The 25,176-nt window shown below is 43.7% G+C and overlaps 1 protein-coding gene across 6 annotated transcripts in view; it reads left to right on the forward strand.

Moving 5' to 3' along the window:
- Window positions 1-25,176, forward strand: part of ITGA7 (integrin subunit alpha 7) — a 70,280-nt gene that overhangs the window by 16,383 nt on the left and 28,721 nt on the right. For 4 of the 6 annotated variants that reach the window (XM_020783259.3, XM_020783239.3, XM_072990952.2 and 1 more), the window contains exons 2-5: window positions 16,095-16,222; window positions 17,449-17,528; window positions 19,933-20,188; window positions 21,620-21,742. In XM_020783259.3, coding sequence (XP_020638918.3) covers window positions 16,095-16,222; window positions 17,449-17,528; window positions 19,933-20,188; window positions 21,620-21,742 — 587 coding nt within the window. Of the gene's footprint in view, window positions 1-16,094; window positions 16,223-17,448; window positions 17,529-19,932; window positions 20,189-21,619; window positions 21,743-22,172; window positions 22,293-25,176 lie in introns of all 6 variants that reach the window. The other 2 variants (XM_072990955.2, XM_020783250.3) reach the window with 2 other exon arrangements.

Here is a 25,176-nt window from a genome sequence, read left to right on the forward strand (position 1 = left end):
TGTATTCAAAAGCAGTCTGGGAGTCTGATTTGAAAAAGCCCTCTCTCAGAAATGATGCTTTTATGGAACTACAATTCCCAGAATCCCCACAGCACCATGCAAGATAGGAGGCTTGGAGAGTTGTAATTTAGAAAAGTAACAGGGAGGTGAGAGAAGACTCTTCCCTTTTCCCAATAAAAGAGTTGTGCAGGAATGATCTGTTGATCTTTGGTAGGCGTTGTTTGTCATCTACTTCTTGAAGGAGGAGCAGTGATTTAATGATGCTCATCCTGCTAATTGGATGTAGCCAGGGTGAAACCAAACACCTCTCTTTTCCACCCAAAAGGGAGTAGTAGACAGGAATGTTACCCTCTCTGTTTTTCATGCTCTTGATGAAATGCAGGGCCTGGGCTAGACTTTCATAGAGCCCTCGACATTCTTGTCATGGCTTTAGTTATTTCTGATTATCCCTTGGACCCTTGTTGTCTGGTGGGTATTTGTGGCAGGACCTCCTGTACTCTGTCTCATTCACACTTTCATGGCATCTGAGGGCAGGAAGACAAGAAAGGACATGGCTGCCTGAGACAGTTTTGGTGCCTGGGACAAGAAATGCAAGTGATGAGTTTGTGTGGTAGCAAAAACTGTAAAAACAAAACTCACAGCTCAGTAGTTTAGGTGCCTGGCTACAGAACCAGAGGTTGGGGGTTTAATTTGCCAATGTGCCTCTTAGGGGAAGAACCAGCCTATGTAACCATGGGCAAGCTGCACCGTTCCAAGGATCCCTCAGAAGAAGGGAAGGGTAAACCTCTTTTGAGTGCTTTGTGCCTATTTACCCTGAAAAGGACTTTACTTGAAGGCATGCAATTATTGTTGTTGTTATTGTTATTGTATTGTTATTGTATTGTATTGTTATTGTTATTGTTATACAGTCTAATATATACTATAGTCGTACACTATGTGGAGCTGGAGGGTATGTTGCTGGAAATGGAACATTTGGGCCAAGGGATAAATTGCTATCTCTAAGCAGGTGATGCCTGTGGTAGTAGCTTAAGAAAAGTTATATTTTTGGACTACAGTTCCCAGAATCCTCCTATCCTCTGAAAGCTGCTTTCTGAATAAAAAATATCTCCCCCAAGATCTGCAGGGGGAAGCTCTGTCTCCTGTTTTTCTTTCTTAATGTCTCAGATACCTCCCCTCACAATCTTTTCTATGTATGGGCACGCACACCCCAGCCCAGCCAAAGGAAAGGGATTCCGTATCTCTGGATATAGATATTACCCTGAGAAACATGTTCAGTTTGGTGTTCTTGTGTCCATTGGGTGGTCTGTGGGCACTCATGAGATCCTGCAATACACACACACACACACACACACACACGCACGCACACAGAGAGAGAGAGAGAGAGAGAGAAATCTGCATTAATATTTCTAGACCCCCCCTCCTTTTTTGGACATGCTGGATGCTGAGTTATTTTGAGTGAATTCCTGTTTATTTTTACCATCACACTCCCCCCCTCACCATCCCGCCTCCCAGGCTCCTTCCTGCAGCTGAATTATCCTCTTTCCTAAGTCAGTTCTATAGTGGGGAGATGAACTGGAAATTCCTGGCTGTCCTAGTCATGGCCAAGAACGCTAGTTAGGAAGAGGCTAGTCTTGCAGATGAGGTGGGAATGTGGAGGAAACTTGCTGGCTACTGTTTTCTGAGTAATCTCTAGCTCCCTGCAATCCTGCTTCTTAGAGGGTTCTCTGCAAAGACTTGGTTGGCCAAAAATTCTCATTCAGTCCTTCAGGTGATGAATGTACATAGGAGAAGGCAGTCATTCCAATACCATTCAGGGCTATATACAGCATGTGAGACAACCACCTTGATTTATTCTCAGAAATATACAAGAAGCTAGTGCAGCTGTTTCAAGACCATGGTTAAATGGCCCATAAAACGCATACCAATATCAATCTGGATACTGTATTCTACTATGTGAAGTTTCTGAACATGATTCTATAGTTGTTATTGCTGTTGGAATCTCACGAAAGGCATTAAGACGTAAGTCCAAACAGCTTCTTTGCCCCTCTTTGAATCCCAGCTTAGAGTGCAACTGTATGGGAAGGCCTCCAGAGTTGTTCTGGGTCAATTCAAACTTTTCTATGATAGTTAAATCTCTCCTGTCGTTCACACCAAGTGTTTAACTGCACATAGCCATTTTTGGTCAAGAGTCCATATCACATCTGAAATCACTACAAATCTCACTGGAATCACATGTCACCCCCCACCCTCCTCTAGCATTAACGCCACCCTCTTCCCCACCTCTCTCTCTTTTTAAAAATAAAATTTTGACAAGGGGAATAGCGCTGCATTGATGCAACAACTTGTGAAGCTGTAGTGCTAACCTGACACAGAGCCAAATTTCACCAGCTTAATAAATTAATAATTTAAAAGTTGTTCAGAACAGAGACAGGAGGCGCTTACTTGAGAGGGATGTTACTGCTAGGCTATATTGGCATACTATGCTCTAGTAAAGACGTCACTATCAAGGTCACCCTAGGACACACCTGCCACTGTTCCTCTGAAACAATATAGGCCATCACACAATCCAGGAAAAACAAAAAACCGATGTAAAAAGAATTGCAACCAAAAAAACCCAAACAATAAATCCCTGCCACCTGAAGAAAAAAGCAACAAATACCCATTAAAAATATTACTAGGCTTACTCATATGTAATTAGCTGCATTCCACAGAAAATACATTGAATTTAACCATTCAACTCTGGCTCAAACTGTGGGGAACACTGCAATGTAGTCACACCCTTATTTGAGAGAAAGTTAGAGGCGGTTCCTGTTCCTGTTCTTGTTGTTTATTCCTTGTGACTGGAATACACTATAGGAATTCTGGTTTTCTTATGAGGGCTACAGATCACTGAGAATCTTCAACATATCATAAAATTACATTGTGTTGGATTTGTTGGGAGAAACCATAACATTTGAAATTTTATACGAAGGTAACCATGTTAGTCCGTTGTGACAAAAACAACAAAGAGTCTTACAGTTGACAGGCTTTCTTTGGCATAAGTAGACTGAAGAAGCCTACTTCTTCAGATTCATGGCAGCTGAATTGTTGTCATGCTGATATAACTCTTGTATTGTGCAGTGTCAAAAGACGCACACTGTTTAATGTATGCAGGGTCTTCATGTTCATGAGTAGGTTGTGCATAGATAATGAGGAATGTGTGCAAAGGTTAATTTATGAAAAACGCACATGGGAATTTACTTGCAAGGGAATTTACTCCTCCATAGGACTGTTTGAACAACAGTCTAAGGAAATGTCTGAGTTGGTTTGTAACAAACCATACTTTCAGATGTGCATGCTTTTTGAAAATCTTGATGTGGGGTATATATCCCCATTCCCACCCAACCCTGGTTCTAATACAACTCATTTTTGTTTGAGTTTTTAGTGAAGTGGCACTTGGACTGGAGAATTATTACAACACAGTAAATGCAGGCTCTACGGTGATGAGCTGTGTTATAACTTTGATGTATCACAACACAGCAGATTCACTAGGAAAGCTAATAGTATTGATTGCAGCTCATTAAGACAGTGTGAACCTTTTTGTGCAGAAAACTCAACAGCTGTGCAGCTGCTACGAGCTCTGAAAATGAGGTCCTTTATTTGTCCCGGTGGGCGAAATGTGTAACCAGAGATGATCTGAGGCTATCCACAGATGCAATTAATTTGAAGATTTATCTGAATTGCAGCAGATGAACATGGAATAAGATCTGCAAAATGAAGGCACGATATATAAAAAAAATCAAAGGAAAATCAATATATTTCCAACAGAATACAATGCAATTGTGAGATGAAAAGTACAAAGCAGATTAACCTGTATTATAGTATCAGATGAAGTTATGCATAATCAGCCACAATTAGCCCTTTATAAAACACTATATTTGCCTCTAACCTTCTACCAGCCCTCTAGTTGAAGCTTACTATGTTCCAACTGTTTGGCCTAAAGACTAAAAAAAGACATATAGCTGCTCTTCCAAGGAACATGTTCCTGAAGATTCAGAGGAATGCGCAGGACAATTGATCTAGGACAATTCAGATGGGAAAAATCAGAATGAAAAATGTAAACTAGTGAATTAATGAAAGAAGACAATAAGGGACGTGTTGTAGAATCTCCCAGAAGGAATAGCGTAACCCATTATAAAAACTGAAGCTTCTCTCAGAATCAGGATGAATTAAGGCCCCAACGCTGCAGAGCAGTCAAAATCTGCAGAAGTAAAAATCACATGGGAAACAGAAGTAAACTGAGAAGCATCTGCATGTGAATGTGAATAAATGTGACTCTTGAGTCTGAGTCTCCTTGTCCCAAACAACAATTGCTTTTTGCTTCATTGATTCCCTTGATTTTCCAGGCTTCCTTACCTTCACACCTAAAATTCAGTTCTCTGTTGGTAGCTGGCAAGCTGGGAGAAAAAGTGCATTGTACCACATCCCCCCCCCCCAAATGTAAGCTCTTTGTCCTGTGGCACTCAATGTGACTGTAGTATCCACTGGGCCACTGAAAGTATTCAACCTTGTAGCCTGTCCATACTGTTCGATTGTCTTCCAGCTTGGCCAGAGACTTCTTGTCGCAGCAATCATGTATCTTCTTCTCCTGCCTCCCCTTTCTCCCTCTCCCTCTCCCTCTCCTTCTCCTTCTCCTTCTTCTTCTTCTTCTTCTTCTTCTTCTTCTTCTTCTTCTTCTTCTTCTTCTTCACTCATTCCATCATAAAAAAAAACTCCAGGCTGGAAGGAATCCTAAGTCCTTTTGGCCAACAGGAAACAGTCAGTTATGCTATTTATGAAAGAAACCAGTCCACATAACTTTGCCCGGTGTACCGTGATACCTAAAAACTGGATCTGATTATCGGGCTCTACATTCATCTTTTCCACTGAGAAAACACCTTTCCGTTAAAAGTCCGTAATGATCTGGCCAAAGAGCAGCAAGGCTGTGCCTTGATAATGTGTTTCTTTACAACCTCATTCAGGCTTCATTCTTTCTCTCTAAGACTCTCTTAGGAAGCCGTTGTCATTGTTTCAAGACCTCTCGCCTGCTCCTGTTGCTGTAGAGACTTCCCTGCTTGCTTCCATGATGTCTGTAACTGTTTGTATAGAAGCCTCTTTTTCTGTACATCCGGCATTGTCAGATGCGTGATCCAATCACTCTGGGTTAAATTCAGAGCAACCTGTGGGTTCACAACTGATTTTCAGAGGTGAAACTTACATGACTGTGTTAATTTATGATTGCACAAAGGTATAATCATAAATTTCTTTGGGCAGAAATAGACATTTGCAAACAGCCCATGATTTTCTTGTTATGTGCCATCACATTATCTCCTACTTATGGTGATCTATGAACGAGTTATTAACAAAATATCCTGTCCTCAACAATTCTCGTAAACTCAGTCCTGTGGCTGCCTTTATGGAGTAAAGGAATATCCATCTTCCCTGCTATCTTCAGCCTTTTCCATTTTTCCTGTCTTTTTCAGAAGAATCCTGTCTTCTCAAAATGTGCCCCAAATAGGATAGTCTCAGTTTCATCATTTTTGCCTCCACAGGCTTGATTTGCTCCAGCACCCACCCACATGTTTATCTTTCCGGCAGTCCAGGGTATCCACAAAGATCTTTTCTAGCATCATATTTCAAATACTGTAAATAATTTTTTCCCTCTAACCTTCTTCACTGTCTAGCTTTTACACCCATACATAGTAATTGAGAATATAGTAGTGTGGAAGATATTTGCCATGGTCTTCAGCAACATAAACTCTAATGTTCAGCCCCTCTGGGCGGGGCTCCGCATCTCTCTCTCACAACTCCATCCCCTGCGTGCTGGGTTCTGTCGCAACTGGAACTTAACACAATCGCTGTGCAGAGGAGGAAGACAGCTGCGTGGAGGGGAGCAGATTCGTGCGCCCACGCACCTGCACCCAGCTTAGCAGGAACCATGGTCTTCAGTGACACATCCTTATCCTTGATTTTCTTTTCTAATAGAAGGTGCTCTAATGAATCCAAGCATTTAGAACCGTTTTTGACCATTTTAAGACACTTTTTAAAATGAAAAAACAAACATCGTTATGTGAAGCAGGGGACCTAAAAATGCATTCGCTATGTGAAGCATGGTCCCAAACTTCGCTAAGCAAAAATCGCCCATAGGAAACATCGTTAAATGGTGCATATTATTTTCTAAAAAAACCCATCGTTATGCGAATTCATCGCTAAATGAGGCAATCGTTAAGCGAGGCACCACTGTAGTGTCATACGAATATCTTAAAATTAGTGCCATTTCTTCTGCCTATTTTCACTCCTCCTTCATCTGAATCAAATGTAGCTTTCTGTATGATATGTTCTGCATACAGATCAAACCTTTAAGAGAATAAATTGGACCCCTATCTGACAACTTTGCTTACAGGAAACCATTGTGTCTCTCCATATTCTCTCCTAATGGAAGCTTCTTATCCACAATACAGGTTACTCATCAGGACAATCCGGTACTGAGGCAGACCCATTTCTTTCAGGACAGTCCACAGCTTTTCATGATCAACACAGTCAAAGGCATTCCTGTAGTCGATAAAGCACAGGCTGATCTCCTTCTGAAATTCTTCGTTGTGCTCCAGCAGCCAGTGAGAATTTCAGAACTGGTGGGAACATCTGAGTGCATGGATGGAAATTTTTATCACCTCATGTATCTTGCAAATTAGTAATCTGTGGCCTTAAGGAATGAAGCATGGGATTCCTTTAAAGTTTGATTTATCTAGCATAAAATACTCCCTCAGCCATTGCTCACCAACACGGAATAGTATTTCAGCAATAATCGTGGCATTCTCTAATGCTTGTTTTCATAGAATTATGAAGTTGGAAAGGAACTATAAGGTCATCAAGTCCAACACCCTACATAATGCAGGAATACATATCAAAGGATATCCGTCAGGTGGTTGTCTAATTTTTTTTAATACCTGCAGTGTTGGAGCACTCACCACCACTTGAGATAATTGGTTCCATTATCGTATTGCTCTAACAGTTAGGAAGTTTTTCCTGATATTCAGCCACAATCTGGTTTCCTGTAACTTGAGCCCATTGTTACATGTCCTGCTCTCTGGGCTGATTGAGAACAGATCCTGCACCTCCTCTGTATGACAGCCTTTCAAGTACAGTGGACCCTTGACTTACAGACGGCTTGACTTACAGACTTTTTGAGTTACAGACTTCTCTGGCCACAAAATTTAGGTTTGACTTGCAGACTGAGATTTGACTTACAGACCAGAAAAAAACCAAAATGGAACAAAAGCGGCCTGTTACGGGATTAATTGGTTTTCAATGCACTGTAGGTCAATGGAGACTTGACTTGCAGACTTTTTGACTTGAGAACCACCTTCCAATACGGATTAAGTTCTCAAGTCAAGACCCCACTGTATTTGAAAAGTGCTATCATCTCTCTTCTTTTCTTAGGGCTATACATGGCCAGTTCCTTCAGCCTTCCCTCTTAGGGCTTGGTTTCCAGTCCCCTGATCATCCTTGTTGCCTTCCTCTGAACTTGTACAAATTTGTCACCATCCTTCCTGAACTGCGGTGTCTAGAACTGGATGCAGTATTCTAGGTGAAACCTAACCAGTGCTAATTAGAGGGGAACTAGTATTTTATTTTATTTATTTATTTATTGGACTTATATACCGCCCCATAGCGCTACAAGCACTCTCCGGGCGGTTTACAATTTTTAATTACACAGGCTACACATTGCCCCCCCAGCAAGCTGGGTACTCATTTTACCGACCTCGGAAGGATGGAAGGCTGAGTCAACCTTGAGCCGGCTACCTGGGATTTGAACCCCAGGTCGTGAGCACAGTTTTAGCTGCAGTACAGCGTTTTAACCACTGCGCCACGAGTACCTTGCAGGATTTGTCCTGCTGCTGTCAAAGAATTCGTGATGCTAGGAGGAGGAAGAGGAGGGGCAGGGTTTGCTCTTAAGTTGACCCTGCCATACATTTATACGTTTCAAGTGCATTTAATGGGTTATCTTGTCTCTGAGATTAATTACTCAGAGGTGGCTTATTTATTGTACAGAACATTTCCTGGCACTGCCACAGCTGTGCTCATCAGACACCATTCTTCCTCCATTACAAATACAACCCTCAGCAATTTGTCATTAGTTCCACCTCAGTGCCTGAGACAACTGAGTTGTTTGTTGGGCCCTCTGTCTTGCCAGAGCATGGTGGCAGAAGCGGGGCATGGTGGGAGGGAGCCTCTCCTTACAGACCTGTCTCCTGTGCTGAAGAGCTGTATAAGCAAGGCTCTAATACTAATAAGGCTGTAAGGGAAGGCATTCAAGCAGAGCCAGATTTAGAAATGCTGAAACCTTGCCATATCAATTTGAATCAGAGCTGGAAAAGTTACTTTTTGGGACAAGAATTCCCAGAATCCCCCTAGTCATCATGGATGGAAATGATGAATTCTGAGAGCTCTATTTAAATTCTGAGAGTTATATATATATTTTAAAAAAAAAACTTTTCTAACCTCTATTTGTAAGAGACCCCAAAGGTTTCCAAATAAATATTCATTCTATATTATTCTAACAATTAAATATTGTCTTTGAGAATACAGTTATATAAAACTTGAGAAAAATGTATCCAGAGTTCTCTCTTCACTGGAAGTCACAAATTGCAATATGTCTAGGTTGCACATAAATCTGTCAGTGCCTATGAACAGCAGTGTTGAAAACTTTAAGGTAATACCATTGACAAAAGCTCTCCCTTAACAGCCTGTTTGGGATTAAAAAGCAATATACTTCCCTCTCCCCACCAGGGCAATCACACTTGTTACTATAGAGCTGAGATGGGCACAGGGGGGCAGTCCAGAAATTTTTTTGGACTCTGTAGCCCACGGCTCTACTTTGCTGAGCTGCTGGTGAGAAATGCTGGATGTTACAGTCAGAGAACATCAGGATGGACTGCAGTTTGCCTAAAGTTACAATAATCATTTTGGTCATTCTTTCAACAGCCATGTTTTTAGCTGTATGGCCTGCTTAAAGAGAACAGCAAAAGCAAGAAGCTTTCTTTGCTCAACCATATGTATAGGAAACCTTTTACATCTCCTGATTTGATGTCTCCTGGCAGAGAAGCCCATATAGGAAATTTGTTAATCTCATCTGGCTACTTTCCCCTCCTTTTTGGCTGAGACTTAATTGACATACTAAAGGGAATATTTGGCTAATCTGAAATGGTAACTGCAATTGATAGTTATTGGTTGAAAAGTGCCTAATGCACAATGTCATAATGACAGCAACCTGAAGAACTGAACTTTTCTCCTACAAAAGGAGTGTTGTTCTTTTTTTTACAGCCGCTACAGAAACAGGGAGAGTACCTGTTGGAAAGCCAACTTGCCAAATACTCTGGAAACCAGAGGCTTGTTGCTTTCTGGCAGAAACAAAGGCTTGCCAACAAGTGGACTGCTGGTAATTTTCTAAAATTATTTTTGTAACTTGCCATGACTTCTAGCAATTCATCATCTCCGGTGATGTCAGAGATATAACTAAATATTTAAAATTTTGTCTGTATTTTTTTTTTAAACACCGGAAGGCATGTTTCATTTTTTCCCCCTGAATAAAGCTCAGCCTTTGTTTCAAATGACCCATTTTGGATGGGATTTCCCTGTCTTATTAGTTTTGTTACAAGATTTTTTTTAAAAAAAATGAAGCATTGTTGGATTAGAATTCCTGAAGATGATGTGTAAATAAAAAGCAGTAAATAAGAAAATAATTAAAATCAATGAAAAGAAGATACATAAACTATCCCCACGCCACCCCAAAAAAACCAGAGCAAGAGACGGAATGGTTTTTGGCTTGAATGATTGAATGAGATGTGGGAAATGCAAGGTTAAATCCCTAGCCCTCCCTGAAACTTAGTGGTGGTCTTGGTAGTTAGCCTGATCTACCTCACCGGGTTGTTTTGTGTGGAGAAGGAGGAAAGCTGTATTTGCTGGTGTATAAGACTACTTTTTTGCCCTGAAAAACATGCCTCCAAGCGGGGGGGTCGTCATATACGCTGGGTGCACTTCAGTTGGGATAGACATAGCTGCCCATAGTGGCCTTCCGCTGCTCGCCCAGTGCCCATAGTAGCCTCTCGATGCCTGCCCACCTCATTCTACATACCGTCCAGTATCGCGTGGTATCCAGCATGGCTGTGGTGAGCATCAGCAGCGAGACAGGGGTGCTAGCCTTTTCAATGTGACTGGCCCGTTCTGCCCAGTGGGAAGCAGCAGCACTCCGGCCCGCCCCTTGTCTACGCAGAGCTCACACATGCGCATTTGCGTACTAGTGCTGGTCACAGGGAGATGCAGGGGGGCCGGAGGCGCTGCGGCCGTACAATGGTGACAATGAATAGCACCTTTTATTTGGTGTGCAGAAGGTATGCGGAAGAGGGGGTAGTCTTATACGGCGAGTTTATGAAAAACTCTATATTTTGAGTGGAAATGTTGGGGGGGTCGTCTTATACGTCCAGTCGTCTTGTACACCGACAAATACCGTGTGTCAGAACAACGTGAGCACATTGAAGAAGAGGTGGGATAGATAAAAAATAACTAATAGTCTAGCAAAAAGCATTGCACCCCAGCTAGTTTTATAAACTGAGCAAGTGACAAGAAAATACAAGGAAAGGTACATGTTCTTCATCATCTTTTTTGAAGGCCTAAACCCATTTAATTTAGTGATGTTTATTATTGAATAGACATTGTTAGTTTGCACTGCTAGGTGAACCATCTTTTGAAATGAATCCCTGGACCTGCTGCATCACAACACCAATAGTAGCAAATGAGCTGTATGTTTGATAGCTTATTATAGTAACAATACCCTTTTTTATTTCTTAACACCAAAGCAAAAACTCTTGTCTATACTGTGCCTTTTCTATATGTTTGCAATGCCAAGAGAGCAAAGGAGGAGTGTGTGGGTTTTTCTCATACCAGCAGAGAACAGATTTGGCATTGTTCACTGTTTCGTGGGCTCTTCTAGCCAACATGAATACAACAGTGCAAGACAATATGTATTATACTGTACATGTTGGGGTTTTTTGGGCTTCCCTCTGTGACTTCCATCAAACTCCTTTAATCGTAGAGATTTCTGTATGTATATGACCTGACCTGTGATGGTGTTAATGTACAGTATATGAAGGAAAGTTTTGAACAATGGTACATCAAAACTTGTTTAAAGATGTAAGGTAGTTGAGAGCCAATCTTACTATTATAAAGCAAGGTGAGGTAGCAGCCTCAAGCAGTTGAATCATGAAAAGACAGTAGTTGATAGTTTATTATTGTGTTTTTACTGAAAGGGAAATGGGGCAATGTGCTTATGGGACTTTCTATTTTGGGAATCAAAATAGCTTGGCTGGCCTTAGGAACTATTGAGTAAAGGGGTGTCACTTGCTACTCCATCTCAGACAGCAAAATACAGCATGTCCAATGGTCATCTCATCTACGCTGAGGGTTGTGGGGTGCTGGTGGTAAGATCAGACTGAACTTCCAAAACACAGGATGCAGAAACACATGCTTGTCATAGCAGCCAGTGAGGGGTGTTGTTAAAATCAAAACAGAGGGACCTACGTTCAAATCCGCTTTCCACCAGAAAACTCAGCTGGGTCAGTCATCATCTCTCAGCCTAATTTAATAATGACCATTGTGTGCTGTCAAGTAGATTCCAACTTACGTCAGCCTTGATGCCTGAAAGAAGCTTAGGCTTCCTCTAAGGAGAAGACTGGATCCATTTGCCGTCCTCTGTGCATGTCTCAGAACTACGCTATCTCCCTGCTAAGATGTGAACATTAGCTGTTATTATTTTCTGGTGTGATCCTCTTGAATGCCTTTAAGTCTATCTCTGCAGTTGCTCTTGCATTTTGAAAAGCCTTTTTTGTAACTACAGTATTTGGAACTTTTGCCCTTTTTATTTTTATTTTTTTGGACTTATATACCGCCCTATAACGCTACAAGCACTCTCTGGGCGGTTTACAAGTTAATTATGCAGGCTACACATTGCCCCCCCCCCCAGCAAGCTGGGTACTCATTTTACTGACCTCGGAAGGATGGAAGGCTGAGTCAACCTTGAGCCGGCTACCTGGGATATGAACCCCAGGTCGTGAGCACAGTTTTGGCTCCAGTAGAGCAGTTTAACCACTGTGCCACGAGGCTCATTTTTAATGCTTGCTTTCTCTTTTATAAACTACGATTTTTGATTGAGAGGGTTTGTGATCTAAAACCAGTCCTTTCCTTGACCAGCTACTGGAATTTTTAATGTTTGTGTGGGATGGTGGCAGCTACCTCACAACATTGGTGAGCTAGCTCTAAGCGGTTGGCCTTGGGGTTTCTTTTTTGTTTTAGATTCCCTGGAGTACAGCTGAGATGGGAAGAATGGGGTGTTGGGAATACAATTTGGTTCCAGTCAACATCCATAGACTTCCCCGCATCTGACTCCTCCTGGGGCTCTCCCACCTTGGGATGAGCAAGAGTAGTGTGGCTGAGTAACAGTAGAGATGAAGTCTTGACTTCTGGTGGCATCTCAGGAAGAGAGATGTCTCTTATGACTCCTTGCTCTCTTGTCTTTTTCTTCTCTGTATAGATTCAGTTTCAATGCATGCAATAGTCAAGATCCACATTTTGAAGGAAGCAAATCATGAGCCATTGACTGCTTTGTTGCTGCTATCAAGTCACCTGTATATTTATTTATTTATTTATTTATTTATTAAATTTATACCCCGCCCCTCTAGACCCTGTCTACCCGGGGCGGCGTACAACATAAAATAGATCTATAAATATATATATATAATCATAAAATACAATCATAAAAATATATATATAATCATAAAATATAGTCTTCTGTGGTGGTTAAAGTGTTAAGTCACCCTGAATGATTAGGCTTTCTTTTTGTTTTACTTATGAACTTGCCCTGTTTTTGCTGCCTAATATAATTGTATTCAGTATTTATAACTATTTTATAGTCTCTATTCTTTTTTAGTTATTTTATTTTTAGACATTAGGCTCCCTGCTTGCTGTTTATATGGTTGTTGTTTTTTTAAATTGGGGTTGTTGTGTACTTTACATTATTGTGATTTGTTTGCTGCCCAGAGTAGTAGCTCTGTTACTCAAATGAATGAACAAACAAACAAAAAACAAACAAGAACTTGGAAGACCTGAGTTCAATCCCCACTGAGCTATGGAACCCGCTGGGATATTTGATTTTGAACCAGTTACTTTTAGGCCAGTCTACCTCACAGGGTTGTTTTGGGGGTAAAAGGAGGAAAGCAGCATATGCAGCATTGTTTTTAGCAGTGGTCCCCGACCTTGGGCCTTCAGATATTCTTGGACTTCAACTCCCAGAAATCCTGGCCAGCAGACGTGATGGTGAAGGCTTCTGGGAGTTGTAGTCCAAGAACATCTGGAGGTCCAAGGTTGGGGACCACTAGTTTAGAGGAAAGGCAAGATATAACGGTAGCTGATCTAGAAATCAACTCTGAGGAGATGGGTCATATGTGTCTGAACTGATTGTCTGGGATGGGCTCTGCCTCCAGTTTTTCTTGTGCCTGCTAGCTAAAAAACTTGGCTACAGCATGCACTGGGTTGGGCTCCTCTGTTCGGAACACAGCTGGTCATCATGCTTAATTATTATACTGTCCTTGGTGTGTAGGTGGATGCATCGATTCAGGAATGAAGAAGAGAAGGAAAATAATTGATTATGGCCACCCATCTTCCTTTGGCCACTTGAAAGCATTTCAGCATTTGTCTTCCTTCTTCAGTCTGTGGATCCTTTTCTTGGCAAGCACAATAATTTCGAAGAGGCATGCTCCACTTGATTCCTTTGCACAGAGTGGGAGGGGAAACCATTTGCAAAAGCCAATCCCACCACCACACACACTGATGCAACCCACTTGTTTGGCCATCTTTATGGGAAAATCTCTGTGCCTAAGCCATGATGAGCTGGATGTTGGCGAAGCTAAGGAGGAGGAGGAGAAGGAGGGTGCTATCTGTGGGGGGTGGGATGGGGAAAAAAGAGGGCTATAAAAGCTTCACTTCCCATAAGATTTTACATCTACAACAGCTGGGTTTTCAATACCCCCCAAAATAACTAGAACAGGGTGTGGAGGAGGTATGAAATTGGCTCCTGCCTTGAAGACTGCTACTTCAAATGTCAGCATTAGGGCAGGAGGAATAAAAGAAAGTCTGCCTGCTCCAACTTCAGCATAAGCCTTGTAGCATTTGGACATTGGAACATGGGTTACAAAACTTCCTTTACAGACCAGCTGTCTTGTGTGACCATCACAAAAAAGACTGTATGGGACCCTTCTGTATGTATCTTTTTGGAGGTACACGATGCTGATCCATCCCTTGCTTATTAGGGCATGAAAAAAGTTCTTTTTTTCTGTGGTATTTTTTTTCATGGAAGATCCAAGAGCCTTGCCATCTACTACTGTATTTTTATCTATGCCTCAGTATAATTGCAAATATGTGGTGTAACTTCTATAAATATATAATGTGAAATATTTCAGGTTTCTCTGCTGATGCTCCATGTACATGTGCATGCACAAGATCATGTCAACACAACCCATCTTTATTAGCAGCATGTGCTCACTGATGCCATGTTCATGTCCACTCAGCACCGTTTAGACCAGTGTTCCCAAACTTGCTGCCCTCCAGAGATGATGCCTTGCTAGAGCCATGCTGTCCAGGAGCGGTGATGGTGAGGGATCATATTCTAATACACTTGAAGGGAGTACCATTGAGAAAGGATAGGATTAGATTCCACAATGTCTTCATAAGTATGCATGGAAGGCAAGGAGAAAATCCCTACTTCCATCATTTAAGCATCCTGATTATGGTGGTTACATGGCACCATGGTTATGGGATGTTTCCAGTGTAGAACTTGGAAAAGTTGTCTTTTTGGACAGTGATTTGCAGAGTACCTGGCCATGATGACTTGGGAATTCTGGGAGTTGTTGTATAGAAAAGTAACTTTTTTATGCTCTGTTAGGATAGGGCAGCTAGTCCTTGTCAAGCAATTATAATATTCTCTAGGACTGCGGAAATGGGGTGGGGTGGGGAGAGAATGGCTTAGTGGTAAATAAGAGTTTAAGCATAATATGACTCAACCTATGAGTGAGTGTTATGGTCTTGATTCCAGCTCCTCCCTTTGAAACATTGGGCCACAAGGCAAAAGCTGCTGAATAAAGCTGGTGCTAAATTGTTTGTGGGGCTGCTCCAAGTCATTCCCTGTCCTTGACTAAGAATTCCAGAAGCTGGGGTGGGTGCCAGGGGGAAGGAGGGGGGGGAGGAGAATGACAGCTGGGGTGGAGATCCAGGAACAGGTGATGATGAGTATTAGCTCTGTGGTTGGAGGGGCATTACTTTGGAACAGTAATGCATCTGCTTACATGGGGATGGAAATCTGGAAAGGGCTCCTACGGCTCACCCCCCTTTCGCTCTTGCTGCAAACCAGGCTGTGGTGGATGTTGATTTTGTTTCCCCCTTTGACGCATCCATTTCATAGTGGCAGGGAGGGAAGGGAGGGGGGGATGAGTCACTGAGGCACAGCTTAGAGGGCAGAGGAAGCAGGGAGGTGTGAAACCTGGTTCCAGAGTGTTTTTGAACCCCTTTAGTAGCTTCATAATGCCATGGAAATAAGAGAGGGCCGGGTGGCTCTCAACTGGAAGAGAACAGCAAACGAGAAATCCCCCTTGTTGCCTCTTCCTGACTTTTTCCATTTACGGGAGGAAGTTCCCCAGTTAGCGTTTATGGTTTAAAAATCATGCAGTTCATATGCGCTGCCCTAATACCCTAAATGTTTTTTTTTCACATCCTCAACCCGTCCGCGGAGGCGAAGAAGAGTTTAATGTGCCAATAATCTGAAACAGCTGTCTTCTTCAGCCATTTCACAATAGTGGCAAAATTGACAGGGAGCCAAATAAGGTGCAAGGATTTCATCAAATGGCACACCGGACCTCGTAGTGCTTCCATTTCGCCCGATCCAGCTAAACAGGACAAGCCCAGCTTCCTCCCATTCCTCCTGAGCAATTCTCCCTGAATCCCTTAACAATACTCTGCTTCTTTTCTTTCAGGTTGTTGGTGGGAGCCCCACAGGCTGCTGCTTTGCCAAATCAACAGGCCAGGAGGACTGGCGGCTTGTACGCCTGCCCTATGACTCATGAGACCAATGATTGCAAGCGTGTGCCTATTGACGAAGGAGGTAAGGGGGCATCCTGGCTATGTCTGGGTGAAAATGAAGCCCTCCTGAAGCTTCGACGCAGCGCCATTCCACGATCTGATTTAGATCAGGGTTAAGCTAGAGTCAATATGGGATCTGGGGTGAGCATGCCATGAGCGTAAACTATATCCGACCAGGCTATAAAGGTGGGGTCCATCAGTGGCAGCACTTTGACTTCTTTGTGGTTGGGAATAGCAGACCTATGGATTATGTACGGATGCACAAAGTGAACAGTGCCATTACAAAGCATAATCAAATGGTATAAGGAGCACAAAACAATGCACTTGAAATGACCCTGCCTTAGTTGACTTGTGACTTGAGATGTTATAGGACAATGAGGAGCATCCCAGTGGATGCTGTGCATCAGGACAGAATTCCCTTTCTGGTGTTTCATTGCATTGCTACAAAGAGGTTCCCTCAGTATTCTGTTCTTCAGGGTCAAGCTGCACATAAAAAGAATAAATGGATCTCTGAAACAACTTTTTCTTGACCTAAAAGAAGAAGGGGTGGGATTGAAGCAGCAATGCTGTGCTTGGGGGTTTAACTCATTTTCCTGTGTCCCTATTCACATATCCCCTAGGTGAGCTATTAGCTAAGGAAAGAGAAGATACTTGCATTGAACCTATATGTTTCCTTTTCTTTGCCTCATAGCTAATTTGCTATGGCATCAGTCTGAAAGAGCAAATGAGACATCTCAGGTTTATGCTACCCACAGGCAGCCTATTCTTGCCTCTTGTAAATATGAATGTTTGCTTGCTTTCCTGGGGATAGGTGTCTGTGTACAAACACCAGTTTTTGTCCCTGGCTCTGCCTGCCATCCCTGACCTCCTGCTCTTCATTGGCCACTGTGCCTTCTGCCCCACCCACCACTGTCTGTGGGCACCAGCTGTCACTGGATGCAAGTTAGGGAAGTGTTTGGATGGCAAACGTGAAAGGCTGTTCTCCATTTCTTCCACTTGGTCCAAACTGGACCTCACGCATTCGCTTCCTTTTAACTAAAGAAGGAGACAACAGGAGGTCCGTTGATGAATCTCATAGGAGGTCATGTGTAGCTTGGCCCCTGAGGTCATGTCTCCCTGACATACACAGGATAGGCTGAGGCATCCTCTCTCACACTGTATTGGGAAAAGAGCAATGGAAGACCAGAGTAGAATCTTCTCCCTGAATTGAGATTGACCGAGTCTCTTCATTTCATCCACATTCCACAGTTGACCTGAAGAAGGAGAGCAAGGAGAATCAATGGCTGGGCGTCACCGTCAAGAGCCAGGGCCCCGGCGGCAAGATCGTGGTCAGTGGCCGTGGCTGGATGGGTGGGTGGTCATTCTGTTTAACCCCTTTAGATCCAAATTGCAAAGTCTGATAGGATCCCTCTGTTCTTGGTTACAAAAAAAAAAAATTATGCCTAGAGGACTTCTTGCTCTGGCTTCTGCAATGGGGGTGAGGTGAGGTGGGGTGGAGGGAAAAGAGTGAATTATTGTGGTATATGGGGTGAGTGGGGGGGGAAATTGACAGATTTCTTGACCTACATTGGTGGTGCAGTTAGAGATTATTCTGCTCTAATTTTTCTGTATTTAAAAAAAAACCCATGTTTAATAATGTAATATGGGGATACAGGGCAGGGTTGGCAAACCTTTGGCGCTCCAGGTGTTCTGGACTACAACTCCCACAGTATCATTGGCAATACAGGCTGGCGATTCTGGGAGTAGTAATCCAGAACATCTGGCATGCTAAAAGTTGTCCGCCCGTGCCCTAGGCATCTATTTTCCTTTCTAGAGAGGAAGCCATATCTCCCTTCCTCCCTCCCTCTCCCTCTCTCACTTCATCTCTCTCTGTAGTTTAACTGATGCACTCTGAGGAGGAATGGTGGAAGAGAAAGCAGAGATGTATTGGAGCCAGGGGTCACAGGGTTGAAGCCCTGGGGATTTCTGAGTAGCAGGGCCTGTGACATTGTTTAAACCCTCCCTCCGGCTTCCCTGTTCCTTCTGAGCTTAACTGCAAAGTAGATGGGAGAAAAATAATGTCATCTGTGTTATAATGCAAAGTACTTAAAGATGGTTTGGTCTTGAATGGGCAATGAAAAACCATTAGCTTTAGAAAACACTCACTCCTCAGTTGTTGATGTGGACTGATCTAGTTACCTGCAATTTTAGATTCTCCTTATGCGGACGTGTGGCTATGGGGACTGTCATGAAGCACAGCTGCACTCCCTAACTTAACCTCTACACACCAGATAGAGAAAGTTCTGCTGTTGACAACATTTACCCAGGGAGATGAGTCTGGAGCAGAGTCATGCACTCTTCTAACGAAAAGGAGTGCTCATCTGGCACCATGAGGTGTTTTTAACAGGGGAGAATACAGGCATACTTTCAGAGCATATGGGACTGGAACGGGGAACTTTATGGTTTGAAGCTGGGGCTTAGCCAAATGTGTTAAACATAATCATTTGTACTGAGGTCCCCAAAACCTGAGCAGATAACATCCCTACAATAGATATACCTCTGGACTAATTGTTGTTGTTTAGTTGTTAAGCCATGTCCGACTCTTCGTGACCCCATGGGCCAGAGCACGCCAGGCCGTCCTGTCTTCCACTGCTTCCCAGAGTTTGGTCAAATTCATGTTGGTCACTTTGATGACACTGTCCAACCATCTCGTCCTCTGTTGTCCCCTTCTCCTCTTGCCCTCACACTTTCCCAACATCAGCGTCTTTTCCAGGGAGATTTCTCTTCTCATGAGATGACCAAAGGACTGGAGCCTCGGCTTCAGGATCTGTCCGTCCAGTGAGCACTCAGGGTTGATTAGTCTTGTGTAAATGTGAGAGTCCTGGCATTCAGCCCCACCAATAGAACCATAGTCTTCCAAAGGCCCTTTTGGATTAGGATAATTTCCCCAAACTACAGTGTGGATGAACAAGGGACGTGGTGGCGCTGTGGGCTAAACCGCAGAAGCCTGTGCTGCAGGGTCAGAAGACCAAGCAGTCGTAAGATCGAATCCACGCGACGGAGTGAGCGCCCGTTGTTTGTCCCAGCTCCTGCCAACCTAGCGGTTCGAAAGCATGCAAATGCGAGTAGATAAATAGGTACCATCTCGGTGGGAAGGTAAACAGCGTTCCGTGTCTAAATCACACTGGCCATGTGACCACGGAAAGATTGTCTTCGGACAAAACGCTGGCTCTATGGCTTGAAGAGCGGGATGAGCGCCGCCCCCTAGAGTCGGACACAACTGGACAAAAATTGTCAAGGGGAACCTTTACCTTTACTTTTACAGTGTGGATGTAATTCACCACAGAGAGTGACAGTGATGGGTTAGCTAAGCTTTGGGCCTTCTGAACAAGTTTGGGAAGAGGAAGCGTTTACTGATTGTTTATTTTAGTGTCCCCACCCCGCTTTTTAACATGATCAAAGCTATTGTTAAGTTTTTAACCCTGGAATATTCACATTTATCTGCTTTCTGCAAGCTCTGGGCATCTCTTAAATATGTAAGAGGTCTCATATTCTGGCCGCAATCTTGCAAACCATAGCCTCATCCAGTGACATATTGCCCCCCCCCCCGTCTCGGGCAGCAGCTGTATGGGAGGCATTGGAGACTCTTTGTAACCCACCCTACTTTATCTTTTAGTTTCATGCAGGAACGCCATAAAGCAGTATATCTTTTAACCCACTCTATCTTCTCTTGTCCCTTCCCATGTTTCCCAGACCTGCGCCCACTTGTACGAAGCGCGGAACCGGGTAAACGAATCTCTGGAGACAAGGGATGTGATTGGCCGCTGCTATGTCCTCAGCGAGGGGCTTCAAGTGTCTGATGAACTGGACGGCGGAGAGTGGAAATTCTGCGAGGGGCGGGCACAGGGGCACGACCGCTTTAGTGTTTGCCAGCAGGGGATGGCAACTGGATTCACGGCAGATAGGCATTATATCCTTTTTGGAGCTCCTGGCACCTACAACTGGAAAGGTAAACAGAGAAACGCAAATTTGGCATAAAGGGTATGAAATAAGAAAGCCCGGAAACCTTGCAGCCCAGCTACGATGTATCCTCACTTGGAAGATGCAGAAGCCTCCAGTAGGGTGGTGAAGGTCTAGCAGCTCCCCTACAGGTAGACAACTGAGTGTGGCCATAGGTGTTGTTTTTCCCATCATAGCAACCTGTCCTCATCTTTGGGAATGTGCCCTCCTTGCCAGTTACAGAAATGCAAGAAGCTGCTTTGTACTAGCAAAAATCTTCTTGCACATAGCTATGCAAATGGTGTAATGTTTAGAAGCAAATGCCCCCAAATTAAGAAATCAATGTAGACATTACCAGTTGGATGCCAAGTTATACAACCCAGTGTGCAACTGGTGATCTCTACAGTGATTTCTTAACTTGGGACAATTTGCCTCCAAAAGTTACTCCATTTGTGTTATAGCAGCAGTGTAACTAGGAGAGAAGATTTCGGCCATTGAATCAGACCATTGGTTTGCCATCTGAGTATTGTTTAGAATTGATTGGCAGCAGTTCTCCAGGACCCCAAAAGTGTCATCATCACCCTACTTGAAGATGGTGGGGATCAAGCCTGGGACCTATGTATGAGAAACATGTGTGCTCTGCCATTCGGCTGCCACCCTTGTCCATACAACCAGTACCAGCAGTTGACTGGCTCTTCTTGGCCAGATGGAAGAGGCAGTGGGTTTGCTCATGTCATTTTAGCTGCTCTGCTGGTCAGCCTTCCTGATGAGCACAGCCAGCTGGAAAAAACAAGTGCAGTACATGGCAGGTTTGAACTTCAACTCTCTGGTAGGGGAGCCTTGTGGGCCTGTTGGAACCCAAGGCCACTGTGTGTGTTACAGGGAAACCCTGATGGGCAAGCCCACCATACAGTCCATTTCTTTGCCAATTGGAATACCTTCATCGAGAAAGGTGTGTATGAGACCTGCGGCTCCCCAGATGCTTTGACTACGGCTCCCATAATTCTTTACCACTGGCCATGCTGGCTGGGGCTTTGGGGAGTTGGTTGAAAACATCTGGAAGGCCAAGGAAGGAGACTGTCTGCCCCAGTGGTTCCCAACCTTGGGTCCCCAGATGTTCTCGGTGTAGAACTCCTAGAAGCCTTCACCACTAACTATACTGGCTAGGATTTCTGGGAGTTGTAGTCCAAGAACATCTGGGGATGCAAGGTTGGGAACCACTGCTCTGCCTTACTGGGCATCCCCATTCTGAGTGCTCCTATAGTCCTGGTGGGCCAATTAACAACCCCTTCAGTCTCAGTGGGTGGATAAATTGAAGCTCCTCTTCACCGAAACGCATTGTTCTCTCACCTAATGCTAGGGGGATGGAGATCTCCCCCCTCCACCTCTTCCAAACTTCCCTCTCCCATCAGTCTCTAACGGGTGGTGTTTGGTTTGGCAGGGACCCTACGGGCAGAACTGAGTGGCTTGGATTTGAGTCAGTACGACGACGGGCCCTATGAAGCCGGGGGAGAAAAGGACCAGGACCCCTCGCTCATCCCCTTGCCTGCCAACAGCTATCTTGGTATGGGGCGGCTGTGCCCAGCAGCAGGCGAGCACGACAGAGCAACCGGCAGGACACCATAGGGCAGAGTGTGCATGAAGGGGACCCCAAAGTTCAAAAAAAAATCAAAGCCCCTCTAGAAAATATTCTTGAAGAACAGGCAAAAATAAATTGTAAGCAGATTGATAAAAATAAATAATGCTTGCCCCTTCTGCCTCTGCCCCTGGCCATAATTTTCTTGACCCTAAGAAAGAAAACATTGTGCTCACAAGGGTCATAAATAAGTTGTGATAGCAGACACCTGTAGGTGTTCGATGGTGACCCAGGCCCTTTGTAGTCTTCTAGACTCTTCTTGCACAGTTGCTCTGTGGTGCTTTCCTGCTGGGCCTCAAGATTTCTCATACTGCTAACCCTCTTTCTCTCTCTCTCTTTCCTTCCATCGGCCATGCAGGGATATTGTTTGTGACAAACATTGATAGCTCAGACCCTGACCAGCTGGTCTATAAAACGCCAGAGCCCAGCGAACGGGTTCCCGGGAATGTTGGAGATGTGGCCCAGAATAGCTACTTAGGTTTGTAAGGTGTTGGTGTGCCCGTCTCAGTGATTTCTCTCCCTCTCCCTGCTTCTTTCCCTTAGTACTTTCGTAGCTAGTTTCTGTCGTTTCCCCCTTTCTGTTGTGTTTTGTCACTCCCTCCTCTCTGGCGTTTCCTAAGAGGTAGATGGAATCAAAGGTTCTGACGCTTTCAAACGTCAGAGGGCTCCTTTTACAGCTTCTGCAGCTGCTACAGTAATATTAGGACATAAATATTAGGAAGGGAGTCCAACAGTGTTTTGCTATAGTAGCAGACATTACGTAAATAAGCTGTTTTAAGTAGCTTAGGGAAGAAGATCTGTCAGAAGTTGTTCTATAAATTTAGTTGGCTTGTTTTTAGTAACTTGTAAGTTGCCTTGGGAGAAAAGCAGCCTACAAATGAAAATAAAAACCAAAAACAAAACAAACAAAAAAATAAAAGTGTGTTTAGCAATGACCGACCTCTCCATGTTTAGGAAGCATTAGCATCAGAAATGGGGACATCACAAATACTGCAAATATGAAAGTTAGACATGTGTGCTTTTTAAAAAGCTGTGTTTAAATCAATCAGAAATTGACAGGAGGAAGAGCCAAACTGTTTTTCTCTATGTGGTTCAAAGGTCATGTTGCATACCGTGCACCAGGAATGATGAAGAGAGTGTTTTTCAGAAGAAATTAAAACATTTATTTATATTTACTTCACCTTATTCTCCTTCAAAAAACAAAGTTCGTGTACGCTTTAGTTTGAACTCAGTATTGGAGGTTTAGTGTGAGTATGAGCTGATTCATCCAGATGAGTGGGAGCAGAAGCATGCCAGTGGGCAAAGGGGAGATGCTCAGAAAGTCTAGTTTCAAGTTTGGGCACAGATATTAATGTCAAAGACTTCCATACAACCCTGAGAGCTCAAATCCTGAAGCACAATTTAGTCAGCTAAGCAATTTGAAAGTTGTTACTGAGAAATAAGTACCTACACAGCCTTTATTTACCACTGAATTCCACATAAGTTAAAAATGCTGACATTTGGCTGTGTGTGATATCTTTGCTGTTTAAGAAATGAAAGCTGAGATTCTTGAGAATGCATGCTGCAGTCCAAGATAATGCATGATGTTCTACAAAAACAAACAAATCATGCGGCAGGGGGAGAGATAAAGGCAAATTGTCCAGTTTATAAATAGCAGCTTTACACACATGCAGTAATACTCACACCCCAGTCAAAACATTGTGTGCATGTACTTAAAACCAATTGGAGGCTTTCATGGGAGAAAATACAGTCAGTTATAGTGAGCAGCTGCCTCTGCAAAAGCCAGCATTGAGAAGGCAGATGTGGACACCGACAATTGTCCCACCCATCCCCAAGCTGCATAAATGGGGAACATGTGACCTTCTAGGTGTAGCTCTCACCCCTCACTTAAGTCTGTTGGGCATTTCAGTCCAAAAACATCTGGAGGGTGACATGCTCATAAGAGAGGAGAGGCTGCAAACGCATTGAATTTAAAAGGACCTTAAAAGATTAGAGAACATGGCCAATAAAAACAAAATGAGTTGCAGTGGGGGGGGAGATGTCAAGAAAAATCAGAGGTAGAAATTTAGGATGGGTGAAAGCTGGCTTGGAAACAATGAAAAGGATCTAGAGATCTTTGTGGATCACAAACTAAACATGAGCCAATTGTATGATGCAGCAGCAAACAAGGCAAATTCTATATTCTGGTATATCAAGAGAAGCATAGTGTCCAGTTCAAGGGAAGTAGCAGTACTACTCTATTCTACTTTGTTCAGTCCCCTGCTAGAGCACAATGTCCAGTTTGGGGCACCAGAGCTTAAGAGAGCTATCAAGAAGCTTGAACATGCCCAGAGAAGAGCAGTCAGAATATTTAAGAGGTTTGGAAACAAAGTCCTATGAGGAAAGGCTGAGAGGACTTGGCATGATAGCTGTCTTGTGGAAGATCGGGCTTCTTTTTTGAAGCTTAAGAGGATAGAAGTAATTGATTCAAGTTACAGGAAATAGGAGTTCAGCTGAACATCAGAGATAACTTCCTAACAGTGAGAACCACTCTATAATGGAATCAGCTGTCTCAGAGGGTGAGGGACTCCCCTTCATTGGAGATCTTTGAGAGCAGAGAACCTGGCCCTGTCGTGGCTGTTGTCCTAGCCTGTCTCATTTATTATTTTGGACCTTTTAAAAACTTCTGTCTTTGGTTTAAGACAGGAATTGGCAGCTGCTGCTTCCTAGGTCTCAATGGACTACAGCACCCATCAATTCAAGCCAGCAGAGTCAGTGGTGGGGAAGGGTGGGTACTGTAGTCCAACAATTCCTGGGGGCCCAACCAGGCTAAGAAATTGGAATCTAAGGACCCCAACAGAGACAATGGCTGAGCAAAAGAGAAGAGCTGAAGATTCTTACAAAATGCTCTTGACTTCCAGCTCAGCCACACAGACTGGACGAACTGCCCATCCTATTTTCTAAAAGCCCCCTTCTCTTCAGATTTCAGAACAGAGACCACCATCAGTCTCCCAGCCTGTGACTCCCAGCCTCTCTCCTTGCTAGATCCATGGGGAGGTTGCATAATTTCTATATAAGGAGTAGCATTTACATTCCTGGCCAGTGTCCATCCCCCAAGTTCTGGACTTTCTCCCAGTTCTTTGTCTTCCAGTACAGTGGGAAGAGAGCAAAAGGGCAAGCGAGCGATACAGCAGAGCCTTGCCGGAGCTTGCCAGCAGAGAGATCCTTTGCCTTGCAGACGTGAGGAGGAATATTTCAGTGCTTGCCCTGTTCTTCTGTGGTATGGGAGGAAGCACTCTGTAGCTAGGCGAGAGGGTCCCCTGTTCCAAAGGAAATCCTCTCCACAGTTCCCTGTCTGCATGGTTTGAAATGTGCAGTGACTT

The sequence above is a fragment of the Pogona vitticeps genome, chromosome 2 (assembly GCF_051106095.1).
Source record: "Pogona vitticeps strain Pit_001003342236 chromosome 2, PviZW2.1, whole genome shotgun sequence".
NCBI classification, from domain to species: domain Eukaryota; kingdom Metazoa; phylum Chordata; class Lepidosauria; order Squamata; family Agamidae; genus Pogona; species Pogona vitticeps.